Source organism: Elgaria multicarinata, chromosome 8 (genome assembly GCF_023053635.1).
Source record: "Elgaria multicarinata webbii isolate HBS135686 ecotype San Diego chromosome 8, rElgMul1.1.pri, whole genome shotgun sequence".
NCBI lineage: Eukaryota > Metazoa > Chordata > Lepidosauria > Squamata > Anguidae > Elgaria > Elgaria multicarinata.
This window is the reverse complement of record NC_086178.1, coordinates 92,318,625-92,336,010: the sequence shown is the minus strand read 5'-3', so window position 1 is coordinate 92,336,010 and position 17,386 is coordinate 92,318,625. Positions and strand designations below refer to the sequence as shown.

The 17,386-nt window shown below is 40.6% G+C and overlaps 1 protein-coding gene across 1 annotated transcript in view; it reads right to left on the bottom strand.

Moving 5' to 3' along the window:
• Positions 1-17,386, bottom strand: part of LOC134403180 (cadherin-23-like) — a gene marked incomplete at its 3' end in the record, with an annotated part of 380,609 nt that overhangs the window by 203,072 nt on the left and 160,151 nt on the right. Inside the window, exons 7-8 of the mRNA XM_063133286.1 lie at positions 8,637-8,831; positions 7,055-7,183 (exon numbers count right to left, since the gene is read on the bottom strand). Coding sequence (XP_062989356.1) covers positions 7,055-7,183; positions 8,637-8,831 — 324 coding nt within the window. The remainder of the gene's footprint in view (positions 1-7,054; positions 7,184-8,636; positions 8,832-17,386) is intronic.

The following is a 17,386-nucleotide window of genomic DNA, read 5'->3' as shown; positions in this document are numbered from 1 at the left end:
GAAACACCTACCAACTCTTCTGCTAAAATAATAACACCTGCTTTGAAAAGAAAGAAAGAACGAACGAACGAACGAACAAAAGAAAGAAAGAAACAAAGAAAGTTTTACCATTATCCTTTTTGGGGAAAGGGGAGGATGTACACAGATCCTTTTTAATAAAAAGTTGAGCTTCTAATAAAGCATTCACAGGTAGACTATAATATTATAAGGAGGAATTAACTGAGAGACAATGAACCTCTGGGCCAAAGATAGGATGAATCAACTCTTTCTTGCGTGTGTGTGTGTTTAAAGAGAAACTGGAGAAACATGTATAGGGATAAGTGTATTACCTGTTATAGGAGTAGTTGTCATGTCAAAATAAAAATGTATCACCCACCTGAGGACACAACAGTGAGGGATGATATATAAAATAATAATAATAATAATAATAATAATAATAATAATAATAATAATAATAATAATAATAATTTGTTACCCGCCTCTCCCTCTGGATCGAGGTGGGGTACAACACAAATAAAAACACCATAAAATACATACAACTAATTCAAACATTTAAAATCAGTGCATCATTAAAAGCAGCACACCATTAAAAAGGCATCTTAAAATTCCACTGGGTAGGCCTGCCGGAAGGGATCAGTCTTTATGGCTTTCTTAAATTCTGGAAGACTGTTAAGTTGACGAATCTCTCTATATGAATTGCTTCTTCCTTGGCAGTGCAGGGAATTATCGAATCTTTATTTTATTTTATTTTTTTGAGCGTCCATAGGTTTACAAGAAAACAACTATTTACTGTTTTTTTCTAAAGCAGCACCACTTAGTTTTAAATGGAACCAGTGCCTTCCTAAAGGGATTGCTGCTGCCCCACAATTGTCCTCACTGTTCTACTACAGAGCAGAACTGAGCTGTTTTCAGTAAGGATGATACAAATAACAGGGCAGCGCCGGCATGATACGCCAGGGATTGCCCCCCTTTCAGGTACACAGAATATGTGCGTCTGTTTTCTGGAACCTACTGTCCCTGTTCAGAGAACATGCTAAGCCATGGTTAGGTCACTAACCCTTTTGCAGCAAATGGTTAGTGAGTGTGTTTAAACAATGGCTAGGAATGGTTCTCATGACACTCTAAGGGCATCATCCCGGGATCATTCCTGTGCATCCAAAAGCCACACAGAGGATCCCGGGAGCAGGCAGGGATGATCCCTCAATTTTCCTGAGATAACCCTTAGGTGTAGAAAGGGCCTGAGTCATAGTTCACATGACACGCTAAGCCATAATGTTTAGCTCAAAGTGCTTAACCACCGTGGCTTAGCGTGTCATCTGAACCTTATGGCTTAGTGTGTTGTGTGAACATCCTCCATTTTTCCTGCTCCATTATTGTTTGTGGTCAAACTGGTGCTTGAAAAACCTACCAAATCTATTTTATCAGAGGAGTAAAATGATGAAAGGAGTATCTGTGTCAGTATGTGCAGTGATGGCTCTATTATACTGTATTCCAACACTTTTGAAAACAGTGGAATGTCTCTAGCCTATCTCCAAGTCTCAGGCCATAGCTAGACAGGGTGATATAGTGGGGATCGTCCGGGGATCGTCCCTGTGCGCGCCTTCTGGTTTTTTTTAAAAAAACAAAATGGCGGGTGCGACATCCTGTTCCTCCGAGGTTGTCGCACGCCGCGTGTAAACAGAGAGGGAGATCTCGCGATAACAATATCGCGAGAACCTCACCCCTCCATCGTGCTAGATCCGTAGGTCTAGCTGAAGCCTCGTTCTGTTTTGAATAGACACTGAGTGCGTATGCATGCATGGGCTTATGTAGTTATAAGAGGAGTCGTATGGAGCTCGTGAAAAACGTCCAGCATCTTAATAAAGAAAGAGCACGCAATACCTTGCATTCTCTCTTCCATGGTTTGCCAAGTAATACGTAAGGGTTAGGGAAAAGGTCTACAAGGGTACATGAAAAGTGCTGTTGTGTTATGCCACAATATTCCGGTTCCATAAAAATGAAATAATAGCAGCTCTTTCTTTCCTTCTTTTTGTTCTATGATAGGATTAAGGACTTGAAAGGCAAACTGGAGCTCTGTATCATAGGAGGAGGAGCTGGGAGAGGGGGAAGAGAAGGATGGCTTGAGAAGCAGCTGCAGCAGATTCTGGAGGCAAGAAATCCTATTTCGCACTCCTTAATTCCAGTCAAAGGGCTGATAGGAATCTGCTTGCAGTAATTTTCTGCAGTTTATCCAGTTCTTTTCCTTCTGTCTGCTCTTCACTGTCGGGCTGGATGACATGCTGTTACTCGAGTGAGGAAATTAAAATTTGATGCAATAATCCCAAAAAGGAGGATTTTATTAGGTAATTCATACAGTTTTAGATTAGGTGCCCCTGCTTGATACAAATGTATAAAAATTCAGACATACTGTGCACCACAGATAAACACAGAGACAGATGTAAGTAGATGGGCCAAGAATAATAACTGGAGCTCTTCCTTAGCCTTTGTACATCTTATTAAATCAACGTAAGTAGCAGCAGCATCTTCCATATATATGAGGACCATATGTGCAACACAAGCAGATAGCCATATTAGCACAAAAAACCTAGCACACAGTCCTTCAGTTTTTAGCTTGGGAAACCTAATCTGTTTTGCTCCCACTGCCATCAGAGGCATGTCTGGTGGGGATGTGAGAGCGGGCCTTTTAGGTAGCCACTCCAAGACTAGGTTGGCTCCTGTTTGGTGTCCTTCTGCTAGCAGGCAAAGGTGTTTTTATTCAGGCAGGTCTTCAACTTGTAGTCTTGCTTGTTGTTGAAATGGTTAATTGGTTGGGCACTGCCTATTTCCCATTAGAAAGAAGTCTCCAAACTCAGAGGCTTCTGAGTATTCCGTGTCTTGCTTGGTGGGAGGAGTGATGGAGGCAATTGTTACCTCTCCAGCCTCCTTTCCTCTCTTTTACCTCTAGATGGGCCTCTAAGCCCACTTAGAAGAGGTGCACTACCAGGGGAGGAGCTGGGAGTGGAGAGACCATAGGATTTTTTGTTTGCATCCTGACCTCTTCTTTCCCCTTCCTGCCTACCAGAATGCCCCCTTTTTGACCTCTACAAGTTCTTCTGAGGATGTTTTTGCGACCTCAGAAAGGAGGCACCATGGTTCTTTTCATAGCAGCTGTGAGGGAGAGGCATCAGGTTTTGGAGTCCCCCTCCTGAAGTCATAGCAGTGTCTGTGGTTCTGAGAGGGGAAATCAGAAAAAAAAAATCCTATCATCTCTGGGACACTCTCCTGGGATCAAGGGATTGTACCCTTATTGTTGTATTTTTAATTGTGTTGCAATGGAACTGTTTTTCTGATATGCTTTAATTAAGGTCTTTCTTTTAATCTCTAATTTATTATTGTTAGCCCTGTTCTATTTTATTGTTATCCACCTTGAGCACCATTTTTGGTGGAAAGGTGGGATATTAAACAAATAAATAAATAAATTTATGACAACATGTCACACCCAAGTTCAATGTGGAGTTGCTGTTTTTAATGAAACAACCCAAAGTTCACCCATAAGGGTGTAACAGGTCAGAACAGAAGTGTAAGCGGTATCACGGTGCTTTAGACACTCTTTCCACAAATGTACTTAACATGCTTATATTCACAGAATATACCGAGGCACTAAAACATGGGTGTACACCCCATGGCCTGCAGCTGCTATCTATGTGCCCCATACTTCTCCCCACAGACCAGCTGATCAGAGAAAAGACTGTGGTTCTGGCAATGTCATTAGCAGCACAAGGACAATAATCAAATCCCCCAGAAACCCCAAAGCAGCTGGGATCGCTGCTTTCCTGCTGTTAAAGGCAGTGGGAAGTACCAGCTGCAATCAGGTCATGGGGGGGGGGGCTACTCCCTCCCAAAAAGGAAACAGGCCTCCCTCCCCTCAGCTATCTTGAGCAGGATCTCTAGGATTGGGATGAGGTGTGTGTATGTGACTACAAAATGCGAAACAGGCCAGATAAAAATCCTCAGCAAACTATTTCAGTAATTCATTAAAACAAAAAACAAAGAAGAGAAAGGATAATTTCTAGATATCTATTCAAACAAAGGAAACCAATAAAGCTTCATAATTTAGGTGAAAATTATTCATTAGTGTTTTACATTCACCCACCAATCCCAGAAACATGAGCCAATTAGGTTGCAAAATGTCCTGGCCAGAGATATGAGCAAATCCCTTGGAGATGCGAAAGCATTCAAACCATATTGAGAAGAAAGACAGATAAGAATAATCATTCAAGACTGATGTTTTGATGAGACATGGTTTTTGGTCAGCTTGAGAAGAACAGAGGCAAATGATAGCATGCACTAGCAATTTTATGTTCCTCTGTGCTTTCTATTGAACTTCTCAAGTAGTTCCCTAGAGGAAAAATACATGTCATAATTCATTCTCAATCCATCAGTCATAGAGAGGGCCTTCCCTGAACATTTACCTGTTTAACACACCCCAAATGACAACAGAGAACATGATGCAGAAATCAGTCAGTGAAAAAGCTGCACATGCTAAGGAGGCCATACACTGGGTCAAAATTCTACCATTCACATAAATTATTTTAGACTGTTCTTCAGATGAGATTGAGGGTATGGGGAGAGTAATTAAGGTCTGCTATAAACAAATTGGAAAAGGATTAGGCTACGGATGAAGAATTCATGAGAAATGTCTTATATCATGTTAAGTCACAATTCCTTTCCAGGGCTTTTGTGTGTGCATGTGCCCAGTGTAAGTACTCTGCCATCTGCCATTAATTGTTATGTATGTTACTGAAAGTGTCAATACAAAAGGACCATTTAGTTCCAGACCCTGCTATATTGTCATTTAATTTGAGAGATATTCCTTCTACAGGCACAAGGTCACTCAGTGAAGGTGATCCAGTCCATAATCGTAGATGCTAGCGGGGATTTCCATTTCTGTAATACCATATCATTCTTCTTTTTCCCCTTGTTATTAATGCACTAAGCAAGGTTTTTCCCTCTTTTCCGCTGCTTAGACTGTCTTGTGTGAAGAAAAGCTTTAATATAAAGTCTGGAACGATGTGCATGCAGTTCCTACAGCCATTTGTATTAATCTGTGGCTTCCCTCTCTTCCAGCTACTTATCAGGCTTTTAAGATGCAATCAAGTGCTTTATTGGTTAAATATCTAACACACCCTTTTAGTAAGGAGGGAAACAAATTCTCCTCTTGGAGAGTTCCTGAATGTCTTGCATTTACAACAGAAGCAATTTTAGTATGGTACACTTCATCGATCATCCACATCTATTTCTGCCTTTGGTTGGCACATGTTTGGCTACTAAACAGAAGTTTTTACATTATTCAGAAGGGAACGCAACAAAAGAGAATTATTTTGCACAAATGGACCATTGGGCCATTCTTCTCACAGTGTTTTCTCCCTATCAAACGGGACCCAATCCAGAATAGAGAAATCTATCTCTCTCCCCCCTGTATTCTCCATTTTGAACAATGTAATGGGAAAGAAAAGCACCTTCTTGTCCAGGTATACAAAGCTATTCTGTTCACATGCCTCCTGGCTAGGCCTCCCAAAGATACAGGCTCAGGAAAAAGCTGCAACTGCCTTGGTATAGGCATCTGTCAGGTATGCTTCGATTCCTGCAACGAGCAGGGGGTTGGACTCAATGGCTTTATACGCCCCTTCCAACTCTACTATTCTATGATTCTCATAGGATCTTCCTTTCACCAGTAGCCACTGTGGATAGTGGGTAGTATCAGCTGTGTCTTTCCATTAGCACAAATGACAATGTGTTAGTGGAAACTAGATTCAAAACTATGCACAAGAGGAGAATCCAACTAAAATTATTTGCATAAGCATGGTTGTGCAACTGCTTGAGCATTACGCTTGCATCACTGGTTGCACAACCACTTGCGCATTGCACAATGGAAAGATGTTGCAGAGCTCGACTAGCATTATTTGAGTTTGCGGAATGTAACCCAGGGAAATCTCAGTTTAATTTATCTCACAGAATTGTTCATTTTTTATAACTAGGGACACTATGATAATCTGCCAGATTCAATTTTTCAAGACAGGTATTGCAGTTTTGCTGGTGTAGACTGTATCCAAGAGTGTCCTTATGCCTGACTCTATCAGATTTAATTTCCATCAGGTAGAAAATGACTGACGACTAACACATGATATTCAGACAAAAAAAAGCTGAGATGCAGTTAAATGTGTATCTTGCACTAAGATTTGTGTTCAAACACTGTAAAGAACAGCGATGAAATGAATCTGCCAATGTTGGTTTCTCTCGGTTTCTCATTTTTCCATTCTTATGTTTGTTCTGTCCCATTTCTGCATCGCCTGCAAACTGAACTAAATTCTCCTCCATCCCTAACAATCAAGAGGTTTCTCAGGACTTGACGCAGACATGGGGTGGGGGCAGGGAGCTCATCTGTATCTCCACTGGTCTGGATGTAGTTTTTTTAAAAAGTACTTTATAATGTAGGATGTGCGAATCACAGATTCTGCAGCCTGGCTAAAACAAAATAACGAAATCAATTGTTCTGTTTGTTCTAGCTGTGCATGTGATCTGGCTATATTGATCCAACTGAGGTGTATTTTGTGTTCTCTTAAGGAGGCCGAGGGGTGCCATCCTGCAAGTGGATGCTTTTATGAGACGTATGGCTCTGCAAAGAAAGCATAGCTATATCTGTAAAATGTGCTAAAAGGAGCTGGTAAGTTGTGCTTCTTTGATATGTGATATCCATTTACAAATTAAATTAATATCCCGTTTAACATGCCCTATTTCTGAACCCTGGCAACTGGACGCCTCATGAGAGGAAGTTCGTTGTTCAGATGCAACAATTCTGCATTCCTGAGAAAGCCTGTTATTTCTTACAAAAGAGGATTTGTCATCTCCATGAATATGGCAGGACAACTAGTATGCTTTGCCCTAATATCCGCTTCCTCCCTTCTCTGTTTCAGTCCCTACCTCCATTTCTTCATACAACAAATCTGTGAGCAAAGATTTCAATGGGAATTATATTCCCTCAGTTACCTTAAAGGTACTTATTAAAAGCTCTTACCGGAGGAGAATTCTCATAGATGTTTGTACTGTAGGGCAGATTGATAAAGATTGGGTCCATGTCTTGCACATCCGTGATGGTGATTGCAAGGTTGGCCAGAGTGGAGAGGGGCTTGGTTTTATCTTGGTCCTTAAAAATTTACAGAGGAAAAAATATTGAAAGTTAAGTACAAAACAACAAAGAAAAACCAAATTTAATCTATAACATGAACAACTCTGCTGTCTTCCTGAGCAAAGATCTAGATCTAGAATTGAATGTAAGTAACTAACATTAACTCTGGCCGTTGGGCTATCTGCCTAACATGGGCTATTTTGACAGGCAGATGCTCTCCAAAGTCTTGGACAGAGGTCTTTCCCTGCCCTGCTACTATCAGGGATTGGGTCTAGTGACATCTGGCAAGCCCAAGTAGATATCCGTCATAGACCCTGTTCAGATGACATGCTAAGCTATGATGGTTAAGCATTTTGAGCTAAACATTATGGCTTTGTGTGTCGTGTGAACCATTCCTAACCACGATGCCCACATAACCACAGTTTAAACATGCTCACTAACCGTTTGCTACAAAAGGGTTAGTGACCAAACCATGGCTTAGCATGTTGTCTGAACAGGCCCATAGAAACCTTCACCAGCAAGGTAACCATAGCCTTGGGCCTGTCTTGGGTAAATATTGACACATGACGCAGCATAGCAGCTTCATAAACTGTCAAAATGACACTCAAGGACAGGATGAGATCACTAATCTCCTTTTACTTAATGGCCATAACAGCAGAGATTCATTTATCCTGTTGCCTGAAAAGTAGTTTCTGATAGATCTAGAAAGTCCCATCATCACTAATTGCTCTGGAACGTGATGCAATATTTGCAATATTCACCATGTTGGTACTAGCCAGTCACACTAAATAAATTACATGGAATACCTTGTATCAAGAAGATAAATTGTATAGAGCTGCTAAAGCGCAAACACAGGCACTAGTGCTTCAAACTGTTTGGACGTCATACCTCTGCCCTAGTATGTTGGTTCTTCCTGGTATGTGTGTTGACTATGCTTATTCTGTGGGAAGTGACAGACATTTTGCACATGTTCTGAGGCATGTTGCATGCTCCAGGGTCGAGCCAGATTTTCAATAACATCCGAATTCAGTCAGTCCTAGCTCAAATTAAGCCCTGATTTTTAGGTAGTATAAGGGACCTCACTTAAGGGACCTTAAGACAATATACTTAGATCGTAAGCTTGCAGGTGGTTTCTCTTCTGCTTCCTTTCTTTGTTCAGCACTTGGTTTCCAGGTGCTACATAAATAATAAATAGTATTACAAGTACTATTGCTGCTGCCTTGGTTTCTTTGTATACAATTATTTCAATAAACCCTTCTGCTTTCTAGCTTAATATCCAAGTATTCTATAGAGGAAAGGCTATGAGCACCATAAATATCCTAAAACAGAATCATTAACACTACAATCTATAGAGAACCTAATGTAAAGAAAGATAATTGTAGTGTTAATGTAAGATCTGTGTTCCTTTCCAGAGACGTTTAAGATTTTCTAGAACAAAAGAGACAAGAGGAGCATGAAAACTCATACTCACTGTAGCATTGACCTGAAGCTGGTATGCCTGAGTGACTTCATAATCCAGTGCTCGGATGACTGACACAATGCCACGGCCACTGTCAATGGCGAAGAAGTTGGATGGAGGCTGGAAAGAATAAAGCACACTTCCACCTGCTCCCTGGTCTGGATCTGTGGCATTCACTATGAAAATTGGAGTTCCAACAGGTGTGTTCTAAAAATAACAAATTCAGAAGTGCAGTAAGCAAAGCTCTGCTCTAGAATCAACCAATTTTTTTCATTTTAAAAATATCAAGTCATGAAAGTATTACTTAGCATCATACATTTCAAGACAATCCAAAGCAAGCAATCTTATGTTTGGGGGTTTTATGATAGCAATAAAGTAAATATGATATTTATAGGTAGGTGTGTGTGTTTTAAGTCTTGCAATTGTTTATTGTTATTTAATTATGACATTTCTATACCACCCAATTGCTGAAGCTCTCTGGGTGATGCAAAAAACAAAATATTGCAGTTGTCTAAGGACATTAGTTTAATCACTGAGAAATCACTAGTTGCTTGGTAGAACAAAAAGAATTTTAAATTTCAGCATTAGTCTTCTTGCCCTTCCAAATATTGCAAAATGGATATATAGCTTGCAATATTAGTGTAGCTGAAATTTTACATAAAAGCAACATTTTATATTAGATCAAAGTTCAAATTCCAAGTGTACATTCATTACATATATCTGAAAGACACATCACATGTAGTTGAGCACATAACTTTATCAAGAACATGTTTTGGTGTTTCTCACTGTTTATTCGTTAAGGAAGAGCACAACTATCCAATGTCTATATGTGTGTAAAATATTAATAAAATTCCACAGACATACTGAGAAATATCAGTAATATGTTTGTATATTAAAGGTTTGCACAATGCCAGCAATTCTGAGAATTGTTTATTCTGGATTTCCTGGATTCTGATATTTATACACATGGAAGTATATAGTTGATTTGTGAATCTTTGTCCATACACAGTTATTATAAATGCTTGTAAAAATTCCTTCTTAAATGCATGCAAGTAAGTACCTGCAATTCAAAGAGGCTGGACATGTATTCTCCAGTTCAGGAAACCCCTGAACATAAAAAATTGCTAAAAACCTGTAAAGAGCGCAACTTTATTACATCTGACAATGGTCCAAAGGCACATGATGCAGTTCTACTGTTGAGGCTAAGCAGACCTGTAAACTGCCCATGTAAGTTGCTTCAATATCTTTGGAGGAGAGTGGGATATAAATGTAAACATCACATATATGACATAATCAGGGACAATACCATTCAACTTGGGCCTTAACTAGACCTAAGGTTTATCCCGGGATGCTCCCAGGGTCGTCCCTGCCTGCTCCCGGGATATCCTGTGTCATTTACATTAACAGGGATGACCCCGGGATGATCCTGGGATAAACCTTAGGTCTACCTAATGCCTTAGAGCTGGACTGAAGGTGGTATGAGGGGGGATGGCTATATTAATAACTATTTCTCTCACACCAGACCAGGAGTAAGACAAGAAAGCTGCTAAACAGCCAACTGCTATCCAGCAGGGATGAAATTGTGGTGCCTGAAATCTTTTTGCCATGAAAACACCATCTCTAGGGGTTCTGCAGTTCTCACCTCTCTTGCCAAAGGTACCACATGGATAGAGGAATGTGGAATGGCCCCATGATGAACCCATATGTCCATTCATCTGCCTTCCACAGCCATGTGACATGGGGGGTTAAGAGAGTCACTAGTACCCTCATTGCCATTGATAAAAATGACATCCATATAGGAAATCAAAGGACCTTCTGTCACTGTTGCCATGTTTCCTGCTTGGAGCCATCTACATGGACTTCCTGTCTTCTACACTCAAATGTTAGTTGATTGGTGGAATGAAGAGAAGATGGTTGATGTCGCTTGTTGTGATGGAAATTCATTCTTTACTTTGATCATATTACAATTCCTTCCCAGGTCCTTTCTCTTTATGGCTGCGTATGCATTTTGAGCTGGGCTATTGCTTCTCCAAGAAACAGGGGTCTACTCTAACCCTTCATAGTCCTTCACAGTGCTGCATAATAGACAACACATCCCTGTACTACCAAGCGATCAAGTGATTCTCCACGTCTTCCCATACTGGGCATGAGGGCAACGAAACTGCTTTCTCAGTACACCACAGCATAGAATGACAGGTAATCTTGCCTGGTTGCCTTCGCAATGCAGAAACTAATTCCCTTTCTAATCTCATCACTAATATGTGAATGTTTCTGCCCTTGCTTGTGTACCCTTCAAGATCACCAAATTGGCTTTCTTTAGAAGCCTTTTTATATGAGATCCTTTTTATGGGTGTGTGTGCAAAGTTTTCTGAAAAGGGGATCCATCATTCCTGCTTCCCTTGTTTCTCTGTAATGTATGAACCAGCTTTGAGCCGCGATCTTGCAGGAACAAGAGTTCTAATCTCTGTGGCAAAAAGATATGGCACTGGGGAGGTACTGAAAGATCCATATTCAATAGTTAAACCCAACAAGAATCCCTATATGCCATTGAACATCTGAGGTCCTGCACCATGTCTCTCTGCTAAAAGAGTTTATTGGATGTCTATTAGAAGCAGGGCCTTCTTGCTGGTGACACCAGTTTTGTGGAAAGCCCCAAACTATCTTCAGATACCAGGTTAAATCCTGTTGTTGTTGTTGTTGTTTTTTAAAAAGGACTTTGGGCTTAATCAACTCAGTTCATGTATGCATTGCCTTCTGCTTCGCTCTGTCCTGTTTTATTCCGTGTGTGTGTTTTAAACTCCTACAGGTAAAGTTTTTTGTTTGCCTTTTTTGCTGTATTATTGTTCCAGGATTTATGATGAACTTTGAGGCCTTCTTGTTTCATTTTTTGTGGTGTTAGAAGCTTTGTGTTAAAGTACAATAACTCTTTAACTCATGTACACTGATGGTGCTATATAAATAAATAATAATAATAATAATTTAAGATAAACAAAGAAAACCAGCTAAGGCCTAGTTGGATGGCGCCTCTTTATGTTTCACTCTTGGCAGTGTTGTCATTTGCAAATCTAGACCTTTCCAAACATCATTTTAAGGCAGTTATTCTCTCTCTCTCTCTCTCTCTCTCTCTCTCTCTCTCTCTCTCAACTCTACTCAATCTCTGGGAAGAGCTTAATTACTTTTTCATGCTTTATCCTGTCAGAGAGTTAAAACTTAACTCATTACAGATCAACTACTAACACAGAGGAAAATAGGCATATAAATGATGTACAACTCATATGAGGTCTTGGGTGCATTGTCCATGGTAATCATCATCATCATCATCATCAGGATAAAGCTGCTCTTAATTAATACACGTAGACTCCTTTTTAAGTGTCCCCCAGTCATTCTTTTAAACATGCAAATCTGCTCTGGTCACCAGTGATTATCAGCCTGGCAGCAAAAATGAAGAGTTGGATTTCACTGCTATTGTGTTTTATACAAAGGCCCTAATGTCAGGCTTTGAAGGGAATTTGTTCCCTAGCCCCCAGGCAGCTCAGACTAAGGAGCTGGGTCGCAGATGTCACAATGGTTTTTTTTTGTTTTAACCACAAAAGCTGATGACAGAGTATCCTACAGCCAAGATTTCTTTGATTTCTGGACTGAAGCTAGGAATAAAGTTCAATTGATTGTCTCCTAACTCGGCAGATTTCCCTTTTTGCATTTGCCCTTAGGGGGGAAACATATAAGAACAAGGGTTGAAACATTCTATTTTTATTTAAGCCATGTAGGGGAGAAGCTTTAATTCTGAACAATGCCACAAGGTCAGTCTTTCCCTGCAACTCCTTCTCCATATCATCGCTCCTCCCAATAGCAAACTCAAGTGATGAGTGCCAACAGCACTGTAACCAGAACAGGGCCAGTAGGAAACAGTTGAGTCTCAGGGTCAGACTACACATTGCATTAATTATGTAGTGTTTAGCTGATCCTGTTCTTGGCCAGATTGGGACCAATGCGTATCGGGGTGGTGATGGAATCATAGAATAGTAGAGTTGGAAGGGGCCTATAAGGCCATTGAGTCTCCCCTACACTGCCGGTTGCTTCCAAAAATTAGTGCAACACACACAGACACAGGCACATGTGCATGGGGATTTTGAAAAAGGGAAAAACAGGATCCAATGGCCTTCACTTAGGGCCCACATGCCAGTGATAGGCAGGGGTAAAACACAAGTTGGATGGGTCTACATTTTTTTCATTTCTAGCCCCTCTCCACAGTATATATACATAGAGAGAGACAGAGAGAGAGAGAGAGACCAATGCATATTTGCTTCACACCCACCCATATACCCACCCATATTTTCCCCATCAGCTCATTCTCTTCTCTCCCCCTCCCATTGTCCTAGGTCTCATCTACACCAAGCAGGATATTCCACTACGAAAGCAGTTTATAAAAGGCAGGGGCCACACTACTGCTTTATAGCAGTAATGAAGTGAGACAACTGTTGGGGGCCCATTGACACATACCATAGACCGCTTTCATATGACATAGTGTTATATCCTGCTTGGTGTAGATGTGTCATAGGCCCCAACAGTTGTCAGTGCACTTCAGTACCACTATAAAGCATTAGTGTAGATCCTGCAGTGCACTTCACTACTGCTATAAAGCAGTAGTGTGGCTCCTACCTTTTATATACCACTTTCATAGTGGAATATCCTGCTTGGTGTAGATGAGACCCTAGTCATCCTATTTCCCCTGTCACTGCTTCTCTACCCAATTTTCACTTTGGATACCAGGTCTGATGTCTTCCCAAATCCATGGAAACTCTCTTCATGTGCACACCAATGTGTTCAGTATTCTTGAACTCCTTCACTCAAAAGTGTCATTAATATAAATATCTAATCTTTTTTAAAAAAAATTAAAATACTTGTAGGCACACTAGTCCTGCTGTAAAATATACTTCTAATCAATGCTATTCAAAATAGTCACACTTGTCTCTATGGGTTATACACGAGATTATGCAGGATTTTAGTTTTACAGTTTCATTGGTGGAGCAGGAGCTGTGAAGGGCATAATGGACCACAGAACCCAGAAATGAATTCCCCATTAAATTCAATGTCAGGATCAAATCCACATCCATATTCACCATTAAAACTGCCCTGACTACAGATGTCAATTGAGCTGTCCACTAGTGTAGGAATTTCACACCAGAGCCTCAGTGATTTGTTTCAATTGTTGTCTTGACATTAAATAGGAGTGCCAATGGTCCCAAAGAGGAAAGCAGTCAATACCAAGTTACATCTGTAAATGTTTGGTTTCTGAAGAAAAAAATGTTTCTCAATACAATGAAAACATACAGAATGTTTTCACAGTTACTGCTAATACTTCATTTCTTAGTCCCATTTTAATACTCTGCTTCAACTCAAAACTTATGTCAGACACTATGTTAACTCAGACAGCATTTGTAGTGACATTTAAAGTTTTGCACAGTATTTATCATGGTAAATGCTTTCAGACTGACAATGTTTGCCCTTAACAGAGGAAAATTCAATGTAATCTTCCCAGAATGAATGAGTCAACACTAGAAACATGCAAATGTACACAATTCCTCAATGAAAATTAAGTCTCCAAATATACTTTAAGTATTGTAGATAATCAGAGGGATAATTAAGCACCTTATAATCTCCATACTACTTCTTTTTCTAAGTGATAATCTGCAATGTTTAAAGTACATTATAAAGCTCCATTCCTAATGAGAAAACTTCTAACATTCCCTTAAATATTGAACTCAGTTATCCCTGTGCTGGTTATTTTGGAAGCAAAATGTGACTACCCACAAAGAAATGGAAGTATTCAGCTTATGAGGGGGGCGGGCAGATATGCAGAAGAATCTTTTGGGGGGTGGGGAAGAACCCTGAAATTGGGTGCAAAATTCCCCCAAATTGTGGTAGAAGAGTGTGTGTGTGTGCACACCTCATCTTTCTCTGTGGCTGTTTCCATACACTTAGATCAGAGGTCATGTGGGAGAAGAAGAATGGGTACTCTTATATGTTTTACTCTATTGGGAAGAATGCAAGGAAAAGGAAAATGTACAAAGGGTTAAGAAGCCCCTCTCCCTGCTATTCCTTTGCTGAAATTGACAGGCTCACAGAACTGCTTTTGGTTAGAAAGCACAACACCAGGGATGATGCATATAACTACATGCCATATCTACTTTGGCCCTGATAGGATATTAAGTGATAGCTGGGCATATACGACATTTCTACCCATAACCCAGTGTTGAGCCATGAACCATATCACCTGTCAAAGTGCTACCAGCTGAACTAGAGGAATTCTTACCTGTGTATCAGCCACTAGAGGAAGGCTGCTCATATGCATCATTAACCAAATAATGACACCCAGCTTGACAGATGCAAGACCTGATCTTAGCTCTCACAAAGAGCAGATGAGTGGTAAATTAACGTCCAGACATTTCTATGTCAGACTGCATGAAAATGTTGACATGATGGAATGCTCCCTCCACCCAAGTTTCTATACACAAAATAATAGCATGTGAAGAAGTAGGTTAAGCTAGAAACTCCCCCCCCAGTTAATTTTCTATGTGCATGGATTATAGCATGTTTTCTTAAAAAAGCATTCAACATACAAATACAAATCCCCATCAATCATTAAAGTCTAGTAGTTCAGGCACTGGTTTACCTCCTCCTCTGCTCTGGGTGAGAACTGGGCCCTAGTCCTTCAACCAATAATGAATTATGTCAGTGGACTACTTGGTTAGTATATGTCAGTATCAGGCCTGTTCTCCCTAGTGTGGGGGACTGGGTTTTGGAGCCTAGGTCAGACTCGGAGGCTAAAGAAGGAGTAAACCAGCGAAGAGAGGAAGCGGTGGAGGAAATCCTCCAAGACTCTCCAGGAGTCAAGGCGGAATCTTCCCAGGAGCTTATCAGACAGGATGCCCATGCTCAGTGATTATCCTCCCCACCCCTGGGAACTCAATCTTTGTCAGAGGGGGAGAGAACATCAGAGCTGACAGATCCCAGAGTCCGCTGCAAGGTCAAGTGGACTTGAGAGGAGGTGAGAGGCGGTTCATTAGATAAGCTACTCGGCAGAGGTTTCCACTTGAAGACCCTCCCTGAAGGAGGGATTCAGTAAAAGCCTATTAGGCATGGCAGGAAACTGTCTATTTAGTTGAAAGGCAACTGCCTTGCTTTATTAGGCTAATTAAGCTTAGAGGATAGCTTCTAGCATTCACACTCCCTTCACGTGTGACGAGATCTCTATCTACTGAATAAAGGTTTGTGGATTGCATGGCAGACCTCTTCATTGTCTCATATCTTGGTGGGAGGGCTTGGAATCATGGCAGTATATTCCACTTTATTTCACTTAATCAGAATTGAAAATGGTGCTCTTCATGTCTCCTATCTTAACCATGATGTAAATTCCATGCACCCAAGTTTCCATGCACCCAAGTGTTGAAGAATAAGACCTGTATATTCTGCTAAAAGATTGTGGCATGTGATAATTTAACTATTCTGGATGCTATAGGGAGCATTGGGAGGCATAAAGTGTGCGGTCGAAGTGGAGAAGAATACCCCATCTGTTTTCCTTTGCACAGCACCACAAATCTATGGATTGGACAGACAGTAGGCTGTATGCCAGGGGAAAGAGTCCTTCTTAGGTAGGCAGAATACACTTAAGGGTATTGTACTGGACAGAATGAGGGCAGGACATATGGGGGCCACAGACCTCGGTGTACTAACTTAATAATCTGGAGCAGGGAGACCTACTCTAACTGAAGTGAATTATATCAGAGATTTACTAGTGAAGGTTAAACCCAACAAACCACCATCACAAATAAATTGGACATCAAGAGAATGACATGGCAGCTACTGCACTGAAGCTCGGTCAGTGTATAAAAACATTAGACAGGCAGGCACAATAAAGACCCTGCTCAAAGAATAAACCTTTGAGCAGAATAGATCTGCACTGGGCCTTTAAGAGCTCTCCACCGTATCAAAATCATTTCACGGGCCATGAGCTGCAGAACACCTAGAACGTGACTCGCTCTGACAGTCTCATCCAACTGGCCTAGTGCCAAATGCCCATCTGTGTGAAGGAGAGATAGCTTATATCATGCAAGTTGACTCTTCTGTAACAGGATAAGCATTGGATGGTAATAACGTTGAGGGCATAGGGAGAGTTTTCTTTTTAAAATGACTTTTCTAGCTGCCCATTTTATTAAAAGAATCATAATGCCAGTTTGTTTTTAATTTCTAGATAAACTCTTGTTAGGCACTTAAAGTCAGTCAGGATGCTCTGGAGCAAGCATAGGCTTAACAGAATAGGTTTTGAAATATACTCAAGATCAATATTTTACACACACACTCACATAAAAAAAAACCCCAAAACCAAATCTTGCCCAGATTGCTTTTTCAAAGATGGTTTCATGCTTAGATTAACAAGGGGAGTCCAGCAGCCGCTTTTTCTCAAGATTTTTGTTTGGTTGGGGGCACCCAATATATGTTATAAGCCTGCAGTCATATGGTAGCTAGAGAAATAATCGTTGGTAGCATATTAAAACACTATGTAGAATTTGTACTCCCGTGCAAAAGCACTCAGGAATTTAAAGGCAGCTAAAATAGGAATTAAAACAAACAAACAAACAAACAAACAAACAAACCTCAACCTCTTACAGAACCTTTGAGACAACCAAATTGTTTTTTCACTGATCCAACGTTCTCTTTAGGTTAAGGCCAATGCAATAGTTCTCCACTCTCCATCCTTCTTA